The sequence below is a fragment of the Lutra lutra genome, chromosome 12 (assembly GCF_902655055.1).
Source record: "Lutra lutra chromosome 12, mLutLut1.2, whole genome shotgun sequence".
Taxonomy (NCBI): domain Eukaryota; kingdom Metazoa; phylum Chordata; class Mammalia; order Carnivora; family Mustelidae; genus Lutra; species Lutra lutra.
This window is the reverse complement of record NC_062289.1, coordinates 14,231,353-14,245,575: the sequence shown is the minus strand read 5'-3', so window position 1 is coordinate 14,245,575 and position 14,223 is coordinate 14,231,353. Positions and strand designations below refer to the sequence as shown.

At 47.6% G+C, this 14,223-nt stretch overlaps 1 protein-coding gene across 5 annotated transcripts in view; it reads left to right on the top strand.

The window, feature by feature from the left end:
- The window catches only part of TNFRSF11A (TNF receptor superfamily member 11a), a 51,464-nt gene extending 37,312 nt beyond the window's left edge, over positions 1-14,152 (top strand). For 4 of the 5 annotated variants that reach the window (XM_047696876.1, XM_047696880.1, XM_047696879.1 and 1 more), the window contains exons 9-10: positions 427-1,195; positions 11,903-14,152. In XM_047696876.1, coding sequence (XP_047552832.1) covers positions 427-1,195; positions 11,903-12,249 — 1,116 coding nt within the window. In that variant the 3' untranslated portion in view covers positions 12,250-14,152. The remainder of the gene's footprint in view (positions 1-426; positions 1,196-11,902) is intronic. The other variant, XM_047696877.1, reaches the window with a different exon arrangement.
- The last annotated feature ends 71 nt before the right edge of the window (positions 14,153-14,223 follow it).

Genomic DNA, 14,223 nt, shown 5'->3' with positions numbered 1-14,223 from the left:
TACTCAATTCCTCAATGCCAGAATACACAGAAAGTAGTTTCAGAATGTTTGAACTGTACTACACAAAAAACCAAAACTGCTAACTAGAGTTCCTTTTTTGTTTACGTTTTTTTTTTTTTAATTTAGATTGAATATATGGACAAAATACCGTGTTGTAAAGTTATTTGAGTTAGGTCTTCGCTTTGCTTCAGTGTGAACACGCTATTCGTTTGAAATGCAGTTTGATTCTCTGGTTCCCATATTCTATTTCAGGGTTCTCCCTGACTCTGTAATCTTAAATAACACAAATAAAGTGCCATAAGGAGGTTTCCATCTATACTTGTTGTGGTGGAAATAATTACTCTAAACCATCTCCAGCCATGTTTAGCAGAAACATGTCCTAATAACTCTGGGTATTAATACTTCTGCCTTCTGAATTTACATCAGCAGGAGTCCTCGGGCAACAATTTCAGCAGCACTCCTATGGAGGCCTCTAGTCAGCGTGAAATTTGTGATGGTGTCTTACTGCTGACTCTGGAAGAGAAGATGTTCTCTGAAGATATGTGTTGTCCCGACGGTGGCGGTCTCTGTGCGGGGCCGTGTGCAGGCACCGGGCCTGGTGCGCAAGGCCAGGAAGCCGGGATGCTCACCCTGGTCAGCGAGATCGAGGGGGACCCCTTCCGGCAGATTCCCATGGAAGACGAGTATGTGGACAGGCCCTCCCAGACCCCAGACTCTTCTTCGCTGTTCCTCACTCAGCCTGGGAGCAAGTCCACCCCGCCTTTCCCCGAGCCCCTGGAGGTGGGGGAGAATGACAGTTTAAGCCAGTGCTTCACTGGGACAGACAGCCTGGCCGATTCTGAGAGCGGCCACTTCGCAGAGCCCCTGGGCGGGACTGACTGGACTCCCATGGACTCCGAAAAGTACTTGCAAAAAGAAGTGGAGGGCGGCCACTGCCCCCACTGGGCAGCCAGCTCCAGCTCGGCTGATGGCTGCGCAAACTGCGGAAACCCGCCCGGGGAGGCCCGGCACCCGCTCCTGGCTTCCGCGAGCAGCGGCCCCTGGCCCCAGTGCGCCTACGGCATGGGCCTCCCGCCCGAGGACGCGGCGGACGGGGCCAGACAGGCCGCCGACGGGGCCGACGCCAGGCTTCCCGGAGCCTCGAGGGGAGGCCCCGGGTCTGGAAGCGCCTCCGGTGACCTGCCACCTGCCTCTGGTAAGTGATGCTCCTGGTGTGTCTCTTGCTTCAGAGACAAGAGGCCTGTTCCTGGGGCAGCGTCTGCAGGCCAGTGTCCCAGACCATCTGGGGAAGGATGCGAACACGGGGAAGATTCCCTTGGAACCTTTTCTCCTGATAGGCCTCTTGGCAGGGTGGGTTTTGATTCAACGCCCATGTGCAGGCTGTGGACTGTGACCCTGCCCGACCCCAGGGGGTGTCTCTTTGCTTCCGTGTGCCCCGCACCCAGCACCCACCCTCCGAAGGCAGCATGGACGTCGGGGTTGGCTGACATTGAGGTGTTCCCTCAGATCGCTGGGGTTTGGTGGTGTTTTTAAAGCAGCCTCTACCTCAGATCTCCCCTGAGAAAAACTTTATGATGGTCGGGGGGACAAACAGCATTGTTTCGTTAATCCTTAATTAATTAGTTTTTATTCAGAGTAGCTTGTGGGTTCTATACCAAGTTAACGATGCAGTAAAACTGTCCTCGAATGCTTTGTAGGCGAAGGCCCTTTTACAAGCGCCGCGGGTAGTAGGGAACCAGGAGGATCATTTTGCAAATGAAAATCGTGGTAGAGGTTTATCACTACTGTGCCGCTTGAGCATGAATAACCCACCAGTTACAATAGTAGAACTTCTTTTCCCCACACAAGGGTAAAACACCATCTGTTTTATGTTGTAGCTAGAAGGAACTCTGCCGCCGATGGTGAGGGTTCCGGGGACTGTTTACCACACCGGGGCTCGGGGATCTCTTGAAGAATCTTCTGACAGCTACAGACACTCGCTCCAGAAAAATGAATATATGGGTATATGCTATTTAAGGGGCTTCACAGAATCCTCCCACCCTCAAAGAGAAAAAAGGAAAAGAGCCCATTTGCGGACCTGCTTTATCCTGGGATGCCTTTTCTTTTTCGCTTCTGCCTCTTTCTTTAGGCCACAAGCAGTGCTGGCAGCTGCTGTTTGAATTATTTTATAACCCAGGGGTAGCTAGATTCTGCCCTGAATGGAGACTCTTCTGCCTCGTGTTGATGATGGCTCCTGGCTTGTTTGGCAGAACAATGTACTTTCATCGGTCTCCCAGGCTTGGTGGTTTTGCTGCAACTATACAAATTCACTGATGTGTAAATTCTATAACATCAGTTCTCAGTCAGGCTGAAAGGAGAAGATACATTTGGGGATTTTTTTTTTTTTTTCAAAGAACTGATTTGTTGGTTTTTTTTTTTTTTTTTTTCCTTTCAAAGACCTCCACCCTAAGATTTCAAGGAATTTCTGTAACTAAAAGTTTGGTCCTCCTGTTCCTTTGTATAATTCAATTTTTCTTTCCGTGGTTGATTGTCTATCTGTTGGTCATAAAGACGTACAGAATGCAGGTTTTGGGGGCTGGGGGCGTGGGGAGGCCAGAGCTGAGTGTGGCAGTGACCGTGTCCTGGTACCATGGCCAGGGGCAGACCAGTTTTTCAGTGAGTGACACCAGGAAGGTGATGTTAGCCACTGTGTGAACATTGTCAGCAGCTGCTAGAAGGAAAGAGTTGCCCAAATTTAAAGAGCTATGTTTCCCCCTTAGTGTCATGCAGCCAAGAGCCAGATCTGTGCTCTCCTACGAAGAGTGAAAACAGTGCCCTAGTCTGGTTTTCATTACCGTTTCTTTCTCGGGTACTAAACAGCTAGTCATGGAGGAAAGGAGGGGGGAAAGTGTGTCATCAAGTAAATGGTGTTAATTTGCAGAAAGTTTACACTGCTTTCTCTTCTCTTTCGTCTGGTGCTTAGCCATGCAAAACATCCGTGGAGAGTCTGCCTGCGGATGCCAGCAAGAGGGCCAAACTCATTCTCGCCTGAGGAGAAGCAGCGGCCAGATTGATTTTTTAAGCTGTGCTGTTCTCTCCATAATTACTTCTACATGAACAGGCCTTCTGGTTTCTGGTCAAAATAGCACTTTCTCATCATTGCTTTTTTGCTCTTTTTTTTTTTTTTTAAGAGTGTCATTATTTATGTTCTATAAAATCTGTGAAAGAGTGTGGAGCTTGGGTGACAGATGAGAGGGAGCCTAATCCTGTTTGATCTCCTGAAAGCCACTAGAGGTGGCCTTTTTTGTTAGGTTTTAGTTTTTTATTTGTGGGTTATTTAAAAACACACACACAACCAAATCAAGCGGTTTCTGAGAAAATGACATGATTGGGCACTTCCTCAGTAGGGAGGAGTAGCTCCTGGGCTCTCAGCATCCCTTTGAAGAAAATGATGGTTCTTCAAACAGTTCTACAAGGGTAACTTTTAAAAATAATATCCACTGTTAAAGCTATTCCAGCAATGTTATAACCTTCCAAGAACAGTGAGATTTATGTGAAGACCAATAAGGGGAAAACGTGTTCAGTTATGTCTTATAAAACCATTTCCTAATTTACATCTTACATTACTGTCCTGAGGACATGATTGCGGCCACCTTGGTTATAAATCCTTTCACCTGGAGTTTGGAGAATTCTCACTGTATCCAGAAAAGAAGTTCATGGGAAAGAAAGAATCACTTCTGACAACCAACGTGTCTGTAGTGGCCGGGGACTTGCTTTTGGCTCCCGAAACCACTTTCTTGTGTTGGCCACTTCTGAGCTGGAAACAGGTGTTTATTTACGGGGTCCACAGTGGTTAGCAAGGAACAGCAGCTGCCTGTTTGTTTTTCTATCACATCTTTACTGAGGGTCTACTGAGCCCTGGAGACTGGGAAAACCTGCAAAACACGTACAGATTGAGGTCAGGGAATGGACAACTGAAGAAATCAGTAACTGGAGACAGCAAGGCCTTGGACAGCCTGCTGCCCCTTCCCCTCTACCTACCACCCCTCCCCTCCCCCGTTCCCCACCCAGCCCCGCTTGTCACCCGACCCCTTGGCCTGCTCTCCCCTCCCATCCCCCCACCTAAGTTTTGGCCAGAGCCAGCCCCTTTTCCTACAGTCATCTCTCACCTGCCTCTTCTGCTCTTTCATGTGTTTCTGCTTGTGTGAACTGCCTTGCACCCACACTGTCCCCTTTCCCAGAACGCCCACTCCTCCTGTCCTTCCTTCAAGTCACTGCTCCAGTGCTACTTCTGAACCAGGGAGGGCAGGTGTGCTGGCTGCTCGGGCACCCTCCCCCCCACTTCTGTGCGCTTTCCGTCTTTCTCACTGAGCCCTGCTGGCGCACGCCTTTATCAACAAGGGGGCTCTGGGTAGCACACCATTCAGTGGGAATTTCCATGACCTTCTCCACACCTGATCTTTCCAGTGTCTCCAAGGCAGCTTAGTCACAGGGTGTGAAGCTCATTCATTCAGTGAGTCATGGGTAACTAGAGGAACAGGAGACCATACCTCCGTGTCTGTTCCCTAAACTCACTCTCAGCCTCCCGCATCTTCAGTCTGTTCTGGGAGCTGGAGGCAAAGCAGGGCATGGAAGGACTGGCATGAGCTCTCCTGGACGGACCTCAGTCTCCTGGGTAGAGGAGGCAAGGTGAGCTGGTTCATGCAAGAGGCAGTGACACGCCAAGGCTGATTCCTGGGAGCCCAGGGCACTGGCGGTTGAAAGGCACTACCTGATTCCGTGTCTCCCTAGCCTCGGTTGGTCTCCCATCCCTGGGTCCCCCTCTCTTGAAGTAACTATCTTTGACCATCCATTTCCATCCTGAAAAGACAGATAAAGTTTCTCCTACCTTAATTTTCTTCTCTTTCCCTCCCCGACCCCCAAGCAATAGACAGTGCTCTATCTAGTTCTAACTTCCTTTTCTTTCTTGTTGGAATGCCATCCACGAGCTTGTGTTTTGCTTTTAGCTAAGTACTAATAAGGGCAAGTATTAGCTCATTGACCCTATAAGTTAAAAAGGATGTTTTCTTATTTGGTTGTTTGGCAATATTCATTGGTACTGAAAGTCAATGCATTCTTTCAAAATATATGAAAAAATGTGTTTACTGTATACTTTAATTCAGTCCTGCTTGCTTTCTCTCTGTTCTAATGGGCTCGTTTTGGAAGAGTTTCATTCGTAAGCCATTCTAAGTAACTTTCAAGCATGATTCAGAATGGAACTATTAAATACTTCTTCCCTTCCCTTATCATCATATACTCCGTTTCTTCCAAATGCCTAAAACAGCACTTGCATTTCCATAAAAAGGAAAATCACATGAGAAGCATATGGGTTAAATATAAAATAAGTTTTTAAAAAATTCCAAAAGAACTCAGTGTAGCCTGGGTAGTTTGAGTGTATTTGTGTATATTTTTAGTTCTGTTCCTTGGGAGAAAAATCTACATGACAATTGGGTGGTATTATTTGCTATAGTTCTTGTGATTTAATATTCACACGTTATGCATTTTAAACAACATAATAAGCTTTTGGGAAGAAGAGTGTGCATTACCTTGCTTAAAAATGTGAATTCTCTCAGAGATTGAGTTCTTAAAACGAACCTTGTTTTCTCTGCCTGAGAAAGAGAGACTCCATGGAGGGACCATGTCAAGCAGGACTTAGGCAAGTGTAGACCTCTTTCTGATTAGGATGGACACTTCATTTGTCCATTGTTTCTGTTGACATCAATGCTGTTTTTAACCATCTCGAGTTACCTGAAAAATTTTCTAGTTAAGTTCCAGTAAGTATTAATGTAAACCCAGCCAACCCATTTTAAATGTTAGAAATTCTTCAAAATTTCTAATTTCATAAGAATCCTCGTGTCATTCTGGCTCAAATCCCACTTCGAATACAATTCCCAGTCACCTTGTCTTGAGAGATGAGGAGACGCTGCTCACCTACCCTCTGCCTGTGAGGCCCGCTCCTTACCCCACTGCTCTGCTGCCATTACATCGATGCCATCGATACTGATTTCCTCTGTTCACTGTGTGTCGGAGACCCTCCAGTGTGCCACAGAATAAGGGTCTGGGAGAGCTGACTACTCTGGCTGAGTGAGGGGCTGTGGCCAGGCCAGGCCCAGAAGTTTGCATGGGCAGGAACGCTAAGGTCTGTGGGAGTGATGCCTACCTTGGCCGGTGAGTCCCCTCCCTTGCCCCAGCTGTCTCCAGGAGGTACTGTCTTCACTATCCCTGGTTCATTTGGGAGGAAAGTTCTTTCCTTCATATACCTCCAACCCCATCTTTTTCTCAAGTGGCAGTAAAGTTAAAATCAATGCCAGGGGCAGCCTACCAGGGGAAAGGTATCAGAAGGGCAGCTGAGGAAGGAAAGGAAAGGGGGAGTGATGGGCTTTGCCTTGTCCTCCTGGAGGCTGACTAGACTAAAAGTCTCAGGCCTTTATAAGGCATCTTGAATAAGCCTCATCTACACCTTCCTTCCCTTTTCATATTTCCCCTTACCAGCTGCCAACAAGGGCTGGGCCCCACCTCAACCGCAGAACAATCCAGGGCTTCCTTGGCCCTCAGTGGAAAGAGTTATCCCTTTGGGGCAGATATCAACTATAGAAGCCATCCAGCCATGCCCAAAAGGAGGCCCCACAGTGCCTGCACGATCACATAGCTTGCTGACACGGGGACCCACTGATTCGTCCTCTCTAGTCGGCTTGCCTAACCCTATAACACCTTCCTGTCCTAAAAGCTAGAAAGCGCATTTGCTATTGAGAAGGACAGTTCAGGACTGAGGCATATACAGGAGAAGGCTATTACTGACTCATTCTAAACCTTGATCCACGCCCATGCCACAGGCAAGTCATCGCTGACTCGTGTGAGGAGAGACGAGACCATGGGCTTTAGGGCAGAACCATATGGTGAGGGTTCAAACCAGTGACAGTCAAAATGATGAATTAGTTTGGCAAAGAAAAAGTTGCTTGGGTTTCTGGAGGAAAATGCCCTCTTGGTCTTCAAGACATGTTGAGATCTTCCAACAAGACACGCATGGAAAAATAACATTACTGCCCGGCACATTCCTCCCATCTCTTTCCCTGGGAGTCCCACCTGCCAGGAGAAGTAACGGCATCAGCGCGCCTGCGCCTCATTGTCGGTGGTTCCCCAGCATTTTCAAACCTCTCACCTCATTTGACCCCTACACCATCCTGCGGGCGTTCATTCATTCATTCATTCATTCATTCTTTCATTTAACAGGTGTTACGTGCTGCTCTGTGCGGCTGCACCTGCCAGGCTAAAAGGGCTTGCAACTTGATCCTCATTTCACAAACGATCAGGCTGACATCTGGAGAGGTTGTTAGAAGGGCTTGTCCCAAATCCCACAGCTAGGGCGGGCTGAGCAGGACCAGACCAGAGCTTCCAGACCCCTGCTCTCTCCTCTGTCCCCACTTACCCTCCTGGACTTGGACAGCTGCTGAAACCTCATCCCTTTAGTCAGCACTGAGCACCTTCTGCTCTTCAGAGACCACAACACTAGGATGACATTGACATTATTAGATGACTGGCAGGTGAGTCTGCATTAGGACAAGCCATGAGAAAAGAAGGCTCTTTGACAGTTTCCCTTCTTAAGGCAGTGGTGGAGGGGGGAGGGGGAAGAGAGAAGTCAGCCTGGAATGCCCCCATGCCAGTAGCGAGGAGCTGGTGTTTGCAATGCAGCCAGCCTGGCGTGGGGGGAGCGCTCAGCAAATTCTGGATTGGGAGCACTCACACCTAATGAATACCCAGGCCCTTCTGCTCCCACTTGGCGAATGGCCGTGCTTACTAAATCCGTGGGTGTTCCCTGCCCCAGGTCTGTGAGCTGATCCTATTGAAACTGGTGAGCTGGTAAAAACAAGTGAGTTTGAAAAGCATGAGAACCGTTTCTGTGAAAACCGTTCAGTGCTTCTGGACTATTCAAAGAGTGAATCCAAAATCTGTTTGCTGTGGAAGCTGAGGTGGGTGAGACAACTGTGAAGGTTGAGGGAAGACAGCTCTAGAAGGATTCTGCACTCAGACTGCTTGGCAGGTGGCTTGGTTCTCATTGCACTCTAAAGAAACCAAAACTCGAGGCTGTAGGCAAAGCATCAGAGGTAGCACTGATACCATCCTAGACTTTTTCTCAAAGGGACGAGCATCAGTGCTACACCAGAAAGTCGGTGTCAGATGTTTCCACAGCAAATAACAAGTGGCTTAAGCATCAGGGAACTATATCAAAGGATTCACGTTTCAGTGGCCCCGGTAGATAGCCTTTGCGACTCGGTGTCTTCCCAAACCTCGAGTTCTGTATCGGTACAGAAAGTCAGATTCACAAATACTTCTGCAATACTGAAAGATCTCCAACTTAGAAGAGGTTACCTCCAAAATGAGTCACACTAAATTAAAGCATCGAAGTGGGGGAAGACCCCAGAGCAGCAGTCCTAAGAGCTGTCAGCCACTCGGTCCTGCTACATTACTTCCAGAGCCCAGTGAGACATGAGAACACGAGGTGTCCATGTGCAGTCCAAGATGACAGCAGAGCATTAAATCAAGCATGGCCTTCTGAGGGTAGGGCGCCATTAACCACACAGGTCACGTGCCCCTGAAGACGGTTCTGCTGCCCCTTACTGTCATTGGCAGATCAGTAGAGCTTTTTAAGGAACTCCAGGCTATGTCAGTTTACTACTCTCATAAAAGTCAGCATGGACAGAATGCACTCGGACTTAATCGAAGGACGTCTTTGTCATTAATTGTACCTTGAGTTAAAAAAAAATGTGAAAAAGAAAATTGCTTTTTAAAAAAAAATATATTTTATTTATTTATTTGACACAGAGAGAGATCACAAGTAGGCAGAGAGGCAGGCAGAGAGAGAGGAGGAAGCAGGCTCCCCACTGAGCGGAGAGCCCGAGGTGGGACTCAATCCCAGGACCCTGGGATCATGACCTGAGCCGAAGGCAGAGGCTTTAACCCACTGAGCCACCCAGGCACCCCCCAAAAAATAACACTGCTTTAGAATCTTACACTCCTTCTAGATACCTTTTCTTTACATCCTAATTGTCAGGAATTTAAAGGCCTTGTTCTTGTCCATCCCCGCCAGTCTGTCTCTACCCTAGCCCCAAAAGAATATTCTTGATCCACTCTGAGTCAAAGGATTCTGAAATGTTTAAATATATCTCAGGTGAAAAGTTTTGAGTTCCATTTTAGATGAAAAAAAAAAAAGAATATAGATCCTATGGAATATATCAAAGATATTGTTTGCCATGAGGCAAATTGGCATGGGATGAAATTCTTAATGTGCATAATTAAACAAGATCTTGATGTGCAAGATGATAAGAAAAAATGGGCTTTGACTTGAGCTCAGACAAACTGAAGATTCTGGCCAGGAAGAAGGTCAGCAACAGTGGATTCATGAGGATGATTTGTTGGGGAAAAAAATTTTAATTAAAACGAGGGAGAAATCATATGTACCATGACATAAATGGATAAATCTCCGTATGAAGAGGATGAAGAAGATGGGAGATTAAATTCAAAGCCATAAGCCAATCACATAGTGGCTAGCGATGCCCTCTGTGTAGCTCTCCATTCTACTGAGACCAGCAGAACCAGCAGCCAGTGATGTTCTAATAACAGACTGGAGGAACTATATGCAGAAAATCACACCTTTAAACAACTTTTTAAATTGCTGCTTTTATTTAAAAAAACATGGTATGTTTCAATTAGAATAGAATGTTGATGGTATCTTCATACTGTTGTTAATTTCTCACTTTGATGTCTGTTACTAACTAGTGATCTCTCCACTGGGAAGACTTCAGTGTCATGGCGCTCTCTCCTCCCGCAGCCGCCACAGGAGAGGCCCTGGTATCAGCCCAGGGTCAGTAGTTGCTGAGTTACTTGGAGAAGTCATTTACAAGTCTCATGTCTTGGGCATCTTTTTAAACTTAAAACGCAAAACTTAACATTCACATGGATTATTTTTAGTAAGGGGCCATATATGTTGGCCGATGATAGGTTTTTTGTTTGTTTGTTTGTTTGTTTTTACATTAACCTCATGATCTTAACTTGCACTCTCTCTGTCTTTAGTGTGGAATGAGAAATTGTAGAAATTTGCAAAGCAAATTTGAGTGCAAGACCCTTCTGCAGTTTTCATGTGTTTTCTTTTTCTCAACAGTTCTCTTGTCCGTGTCACCGTAGCAGTTCAGCCATTTGTGGATATTGTCTTTTGTTTTGCGTTGAATGACTGACTCACTTTTATTTGGGTCCTTGCACTCACTTGAGTTTTTACAGAAACACTTCCCCTCCTTTATCACACCTACATCTTACCACATTAGAAACTAGATAGTTAATTAGATTTCCTAATGAGTTCACCCGGTGAAAACAGAACTGAGAACTAACTTGGTAACTGGTGGGAGAAAAAAGGCATAGACATACTAGAAAGTAGACCCCTAGTGTAGAGTACATCATATGTTAGGAGCACTTGCTGATAAATTCCAAAGGACGTGGAGTGATCCAGCTAGCCGGTGAATGGAAACACTAGCTGGCCTCCCCCATGTTGCTGGGGGGTTTATTAGGCAAATAAATCCCACCACCATCTTGAAGTATACCCCATACAACGGCCTGTGGCAGAAATAGCATGAGTCATAAATCTTTCCGATTTGTCGCTCGCACTTGAAATCTGTTTTCATTTAAAATCCTGGTAGTTCCCTGGGTCACTGGGTCTTCATCTCAGCTCCTCTCAAGGTACCTTGGGGGTGGAAGGAAGTCTCCCCAGTGGGATTTTCCTGTAGACTGTTGGTATTTTAGTCAAACTATCCAAAACTTGCCTTCTGAATATGGGGGAAATCTCTTCGTGTGGAGTAGTGCTAGAAAGCTAATTTGTATAAATTATTATGAAGCTGGGTCACAGTAATTGAGAAAAAAAGATGAGGACGTTAACAGTGAGGAGCCATTTTGATGTTCCCTCTTCTCAGAATGAAAGATTCTGTTTCTGATACTGAGTGTTGGGACATTTCTGCATCTGCTTGGTTTATAGCATTCATTTTCCCCTGGGACGTTTCTAGATACCAGTTTTTAAAATAGAAGAGAAATAAGAGTAGCGACTTCCCTTGTTGAACTTTCTATTTGTTTCCCAAAAGGCTCACCAATTAAAGACTGATCAAACCTAGTCACCCACAAAGAGGTGATGGTAGAACCCCATAGGGACAAAACACACCTCAGGGTTCAGAAGGAAAGAGTGATTTATAGGATTTCTTTTCTTCCATTTTAGTCTTATGAATCTCTTTTGTTCCAAGAGTTAAAGGTGTTAAGGAAATTGATTTAACCTCTGCTAAATACTGAGCCTGGGTGGACCCATGGCCCTCCAGGGCTGAACTGTTAGGGACCTCCTTGGAAGGTTCAGAGGTGTGACAGTCTGGTCACAGGGGAGGCTGGGCTCCTGGGCTCCAGGGTCCTATCAAGCAACAACCTTCCCTCCAGCAGCGCGTTTCCTCACTGATGCATCTGACCGCAGCCAGGCCGCTGTCTGTTTGCTGCCCTGGGATCTCCGCACGCACACCTTTTCCCAGGTAACCGCCGCACCTGTTACAGCCTGACACCTGCTGCGCTCTCCTGCCGGTGTCATGAGTCCCGCGTGGCAGACGACGAAACTGGAGCATGGCCCGTAGTCTTGCTTCTCTTTCGCCTTCTCCCCCCCACCTCCCTTCCTCAGCCGCGGTGGGCCTGGTGAGCTGACACATGAAGGAACCGCTGCGAGTGTCCCTGCGCTTTGAGACGGTGTCGGCGAGGGGAGGCCGCTGCCGGAACAGCCTGTTTCCTTGGGAAACTTCCCTCACAAGACCAGGTTCTCACCAAGAACCCATGACTCACCTTCTGCGTGTTCTCTCTCCTTCTCCCCCTGCAGGAAATGTGACTGGAAACAGTAACTCCACGTTTATTTCCAGCGGGCAGGTGATGAACTTCAAGGGCGACATCATCGTGGTCTACGTCAGCCAGAACTCCCAGGAGGGCCCGGCGGGGCCGGGCAGCGGCGCGGGGGAGCCGGTGGGCCACCCGGTGCAGGAGGAGAGCTCGCCGCGCTGCGACTCGTTCGCCGGCCTCGGGCCGCGCTTTCCCGACCCGTGTGCCGGCCTGGACGCGCGCCCGAGCGGGGGGCTGCAGGAGCGCGGCGCCCCCGGGCCCGACAAGGCCTCGCGGCCGGTGCAGGAGCAGGGGGAGGCCGAGGCCGGCGCGGCAGGGGCGCGGCGCTGAGCACCCGGGGACCCGCAGCGGCTCTCGGCGCCCCTTAGAGCCGCCTTGCCCGGGGGTGGGCGCCGACCTCCGGACCTCGGACCGGTCCTCTGCGGGCACCACAGGGGCCGCGTCCTGGAGCCAGGAGCGCCTGCCCCTGCGCGCGGACGGGGGCGGGCCGGGAGTGGGGGCGGGGCCCTCGCACCTGCGCCTGGGCGGGGCCTGGGGACCGCGCGCACCTGCCGCCTGGGCGGGGCCTGGGGACCGCGCGCACCTGCGCCGGGGCGGGGCGCGGCGGGGGCGCGGATCTGCTCCCCGACGGCGCTCCCTCTCGGTACATCTGCGTGGGATGACCTGACAGTCAGCGCCCGCCGTACTCTGTAGAATCGGGCACTTTTTAAAAACCTGCATTTGTTATGAGCATTTACTGATACCCACAGTCACGTATCAACTGATGACACAGGTACACGTCGCTCCACTTTTTACCTCCTTTCAGGGTTTTCGGTTTTCCTCCGTCCCATCCTATTCCCCATTATCATTTCATCATTAGTTTGTCTCTTTATGGCATATGTTTTAATGATTGTTCCCTTTGGGTCTGCTCCCCCCCCCTTGTATTTGTATTTCATTTCCGTAACATTGTCTTAATACTCTTCCCCCTTTTGTTTTTACTATGTAAGGGTTTTCTTGAAAATTCTCCTAAGGGTGCTGGTCTTCTTTACATATTTTTTGCACCCCTTCTTGAAAAGTTGCCCGTATTTTGGTGATGGGTTTTTGGGGCGGGGGCAGGGAGGTCTGTACTAAGCACTTTTGGTGAAAAGGCCAGGACTGTGAAGTCTAGAGGGAGGCTCAGGGAGCAAATCGAAGGGCTTTTCGTTTTTGAAAAATTTTTTTGTGTTCTCATTTTCTTTAAAGGAAGGAAAAAGGGAAACCCTACTTTTCCCCTGAATGTTTCTAAGTTTCAGTCAATCTGCAGGCAGAACTAAGTTGTAATGTGTCCTTCTTTCCCTCACCCCCAGATGGCTCATCCCTGAGATGAATGTATTTGCTCCTTCCAGCAGAAGCAATCACGTACTTTGGTAACTAACTTTCTAAAATCCAAGTTGGTGCAGCTTGGCATTCTTATTCTTGATGTCTCTCTCAAAAATACATGGGAAATGAATAGGACACGGGATAGCCTGAGTACAGGGTGACAAGCAGCTGCCAGGAAAGTTCAGGAAAGAAGGGATGGAGCACCTGGGTGACTCAGTCAGTTAAGCATCCCACCCTTGGTTCCTACTCAGGTCATGATCTCAGGGTCTCCAACTCTGCTTGAAATTTCCTCTCTCCCTCTGCCCCTCTCCTGCTCGTTCCCTCTCAAATAAATAAATAAATAAAATTAAAAAAAAAAAAGAAAGAGGGATAAAGCCAAAATGTTAATTTGCATTTTCTTTTTCTAGGTAAGAACAACGTTAAGTGTGTTTAGGCAATAGGCCCTATTTTCTTCCTAAATAATTGTGCATCTGTAATTTAGTCTTGTAGAAATGGAAAATATTTCTGCTATTTTCCAAAGCATCTTATTTAAAAACCAAATCCTCATATTGTGAATTTAAGAAAACTTATCACAGAGATACTTTTCTCTAAGATCAGCTCTCTCGTGAGGAAACACACAGCGTGAGTCAGATTAAAAGGAAGTACCTGACTTCTTCCATCTGTTGTGGTCAGTGAGTATTCTCATATACCAAAGAAAAGTTAAAATACCTAAACATATTAAATTAATTTTGTGGTTCTGATAGGTTTTAAGAGTGCTAATAGTGGTCAGTGTCCAGAATTAAATGGCCACAGGTGCCCGGCTGAAGGAATGACCTTTGGTCACTGATTTCTCCCTACTGGTGGCAGATCTCTTGGAAACGCTGGAATAATAGCGATTATGATTTTATTTTGTTTTGTTTTGTTTTGTTTTTTGAGAGAGAGAAGGAGAGAGAGAGAGAGAGAGAGAGAGAGAAAGTGAGAATGATT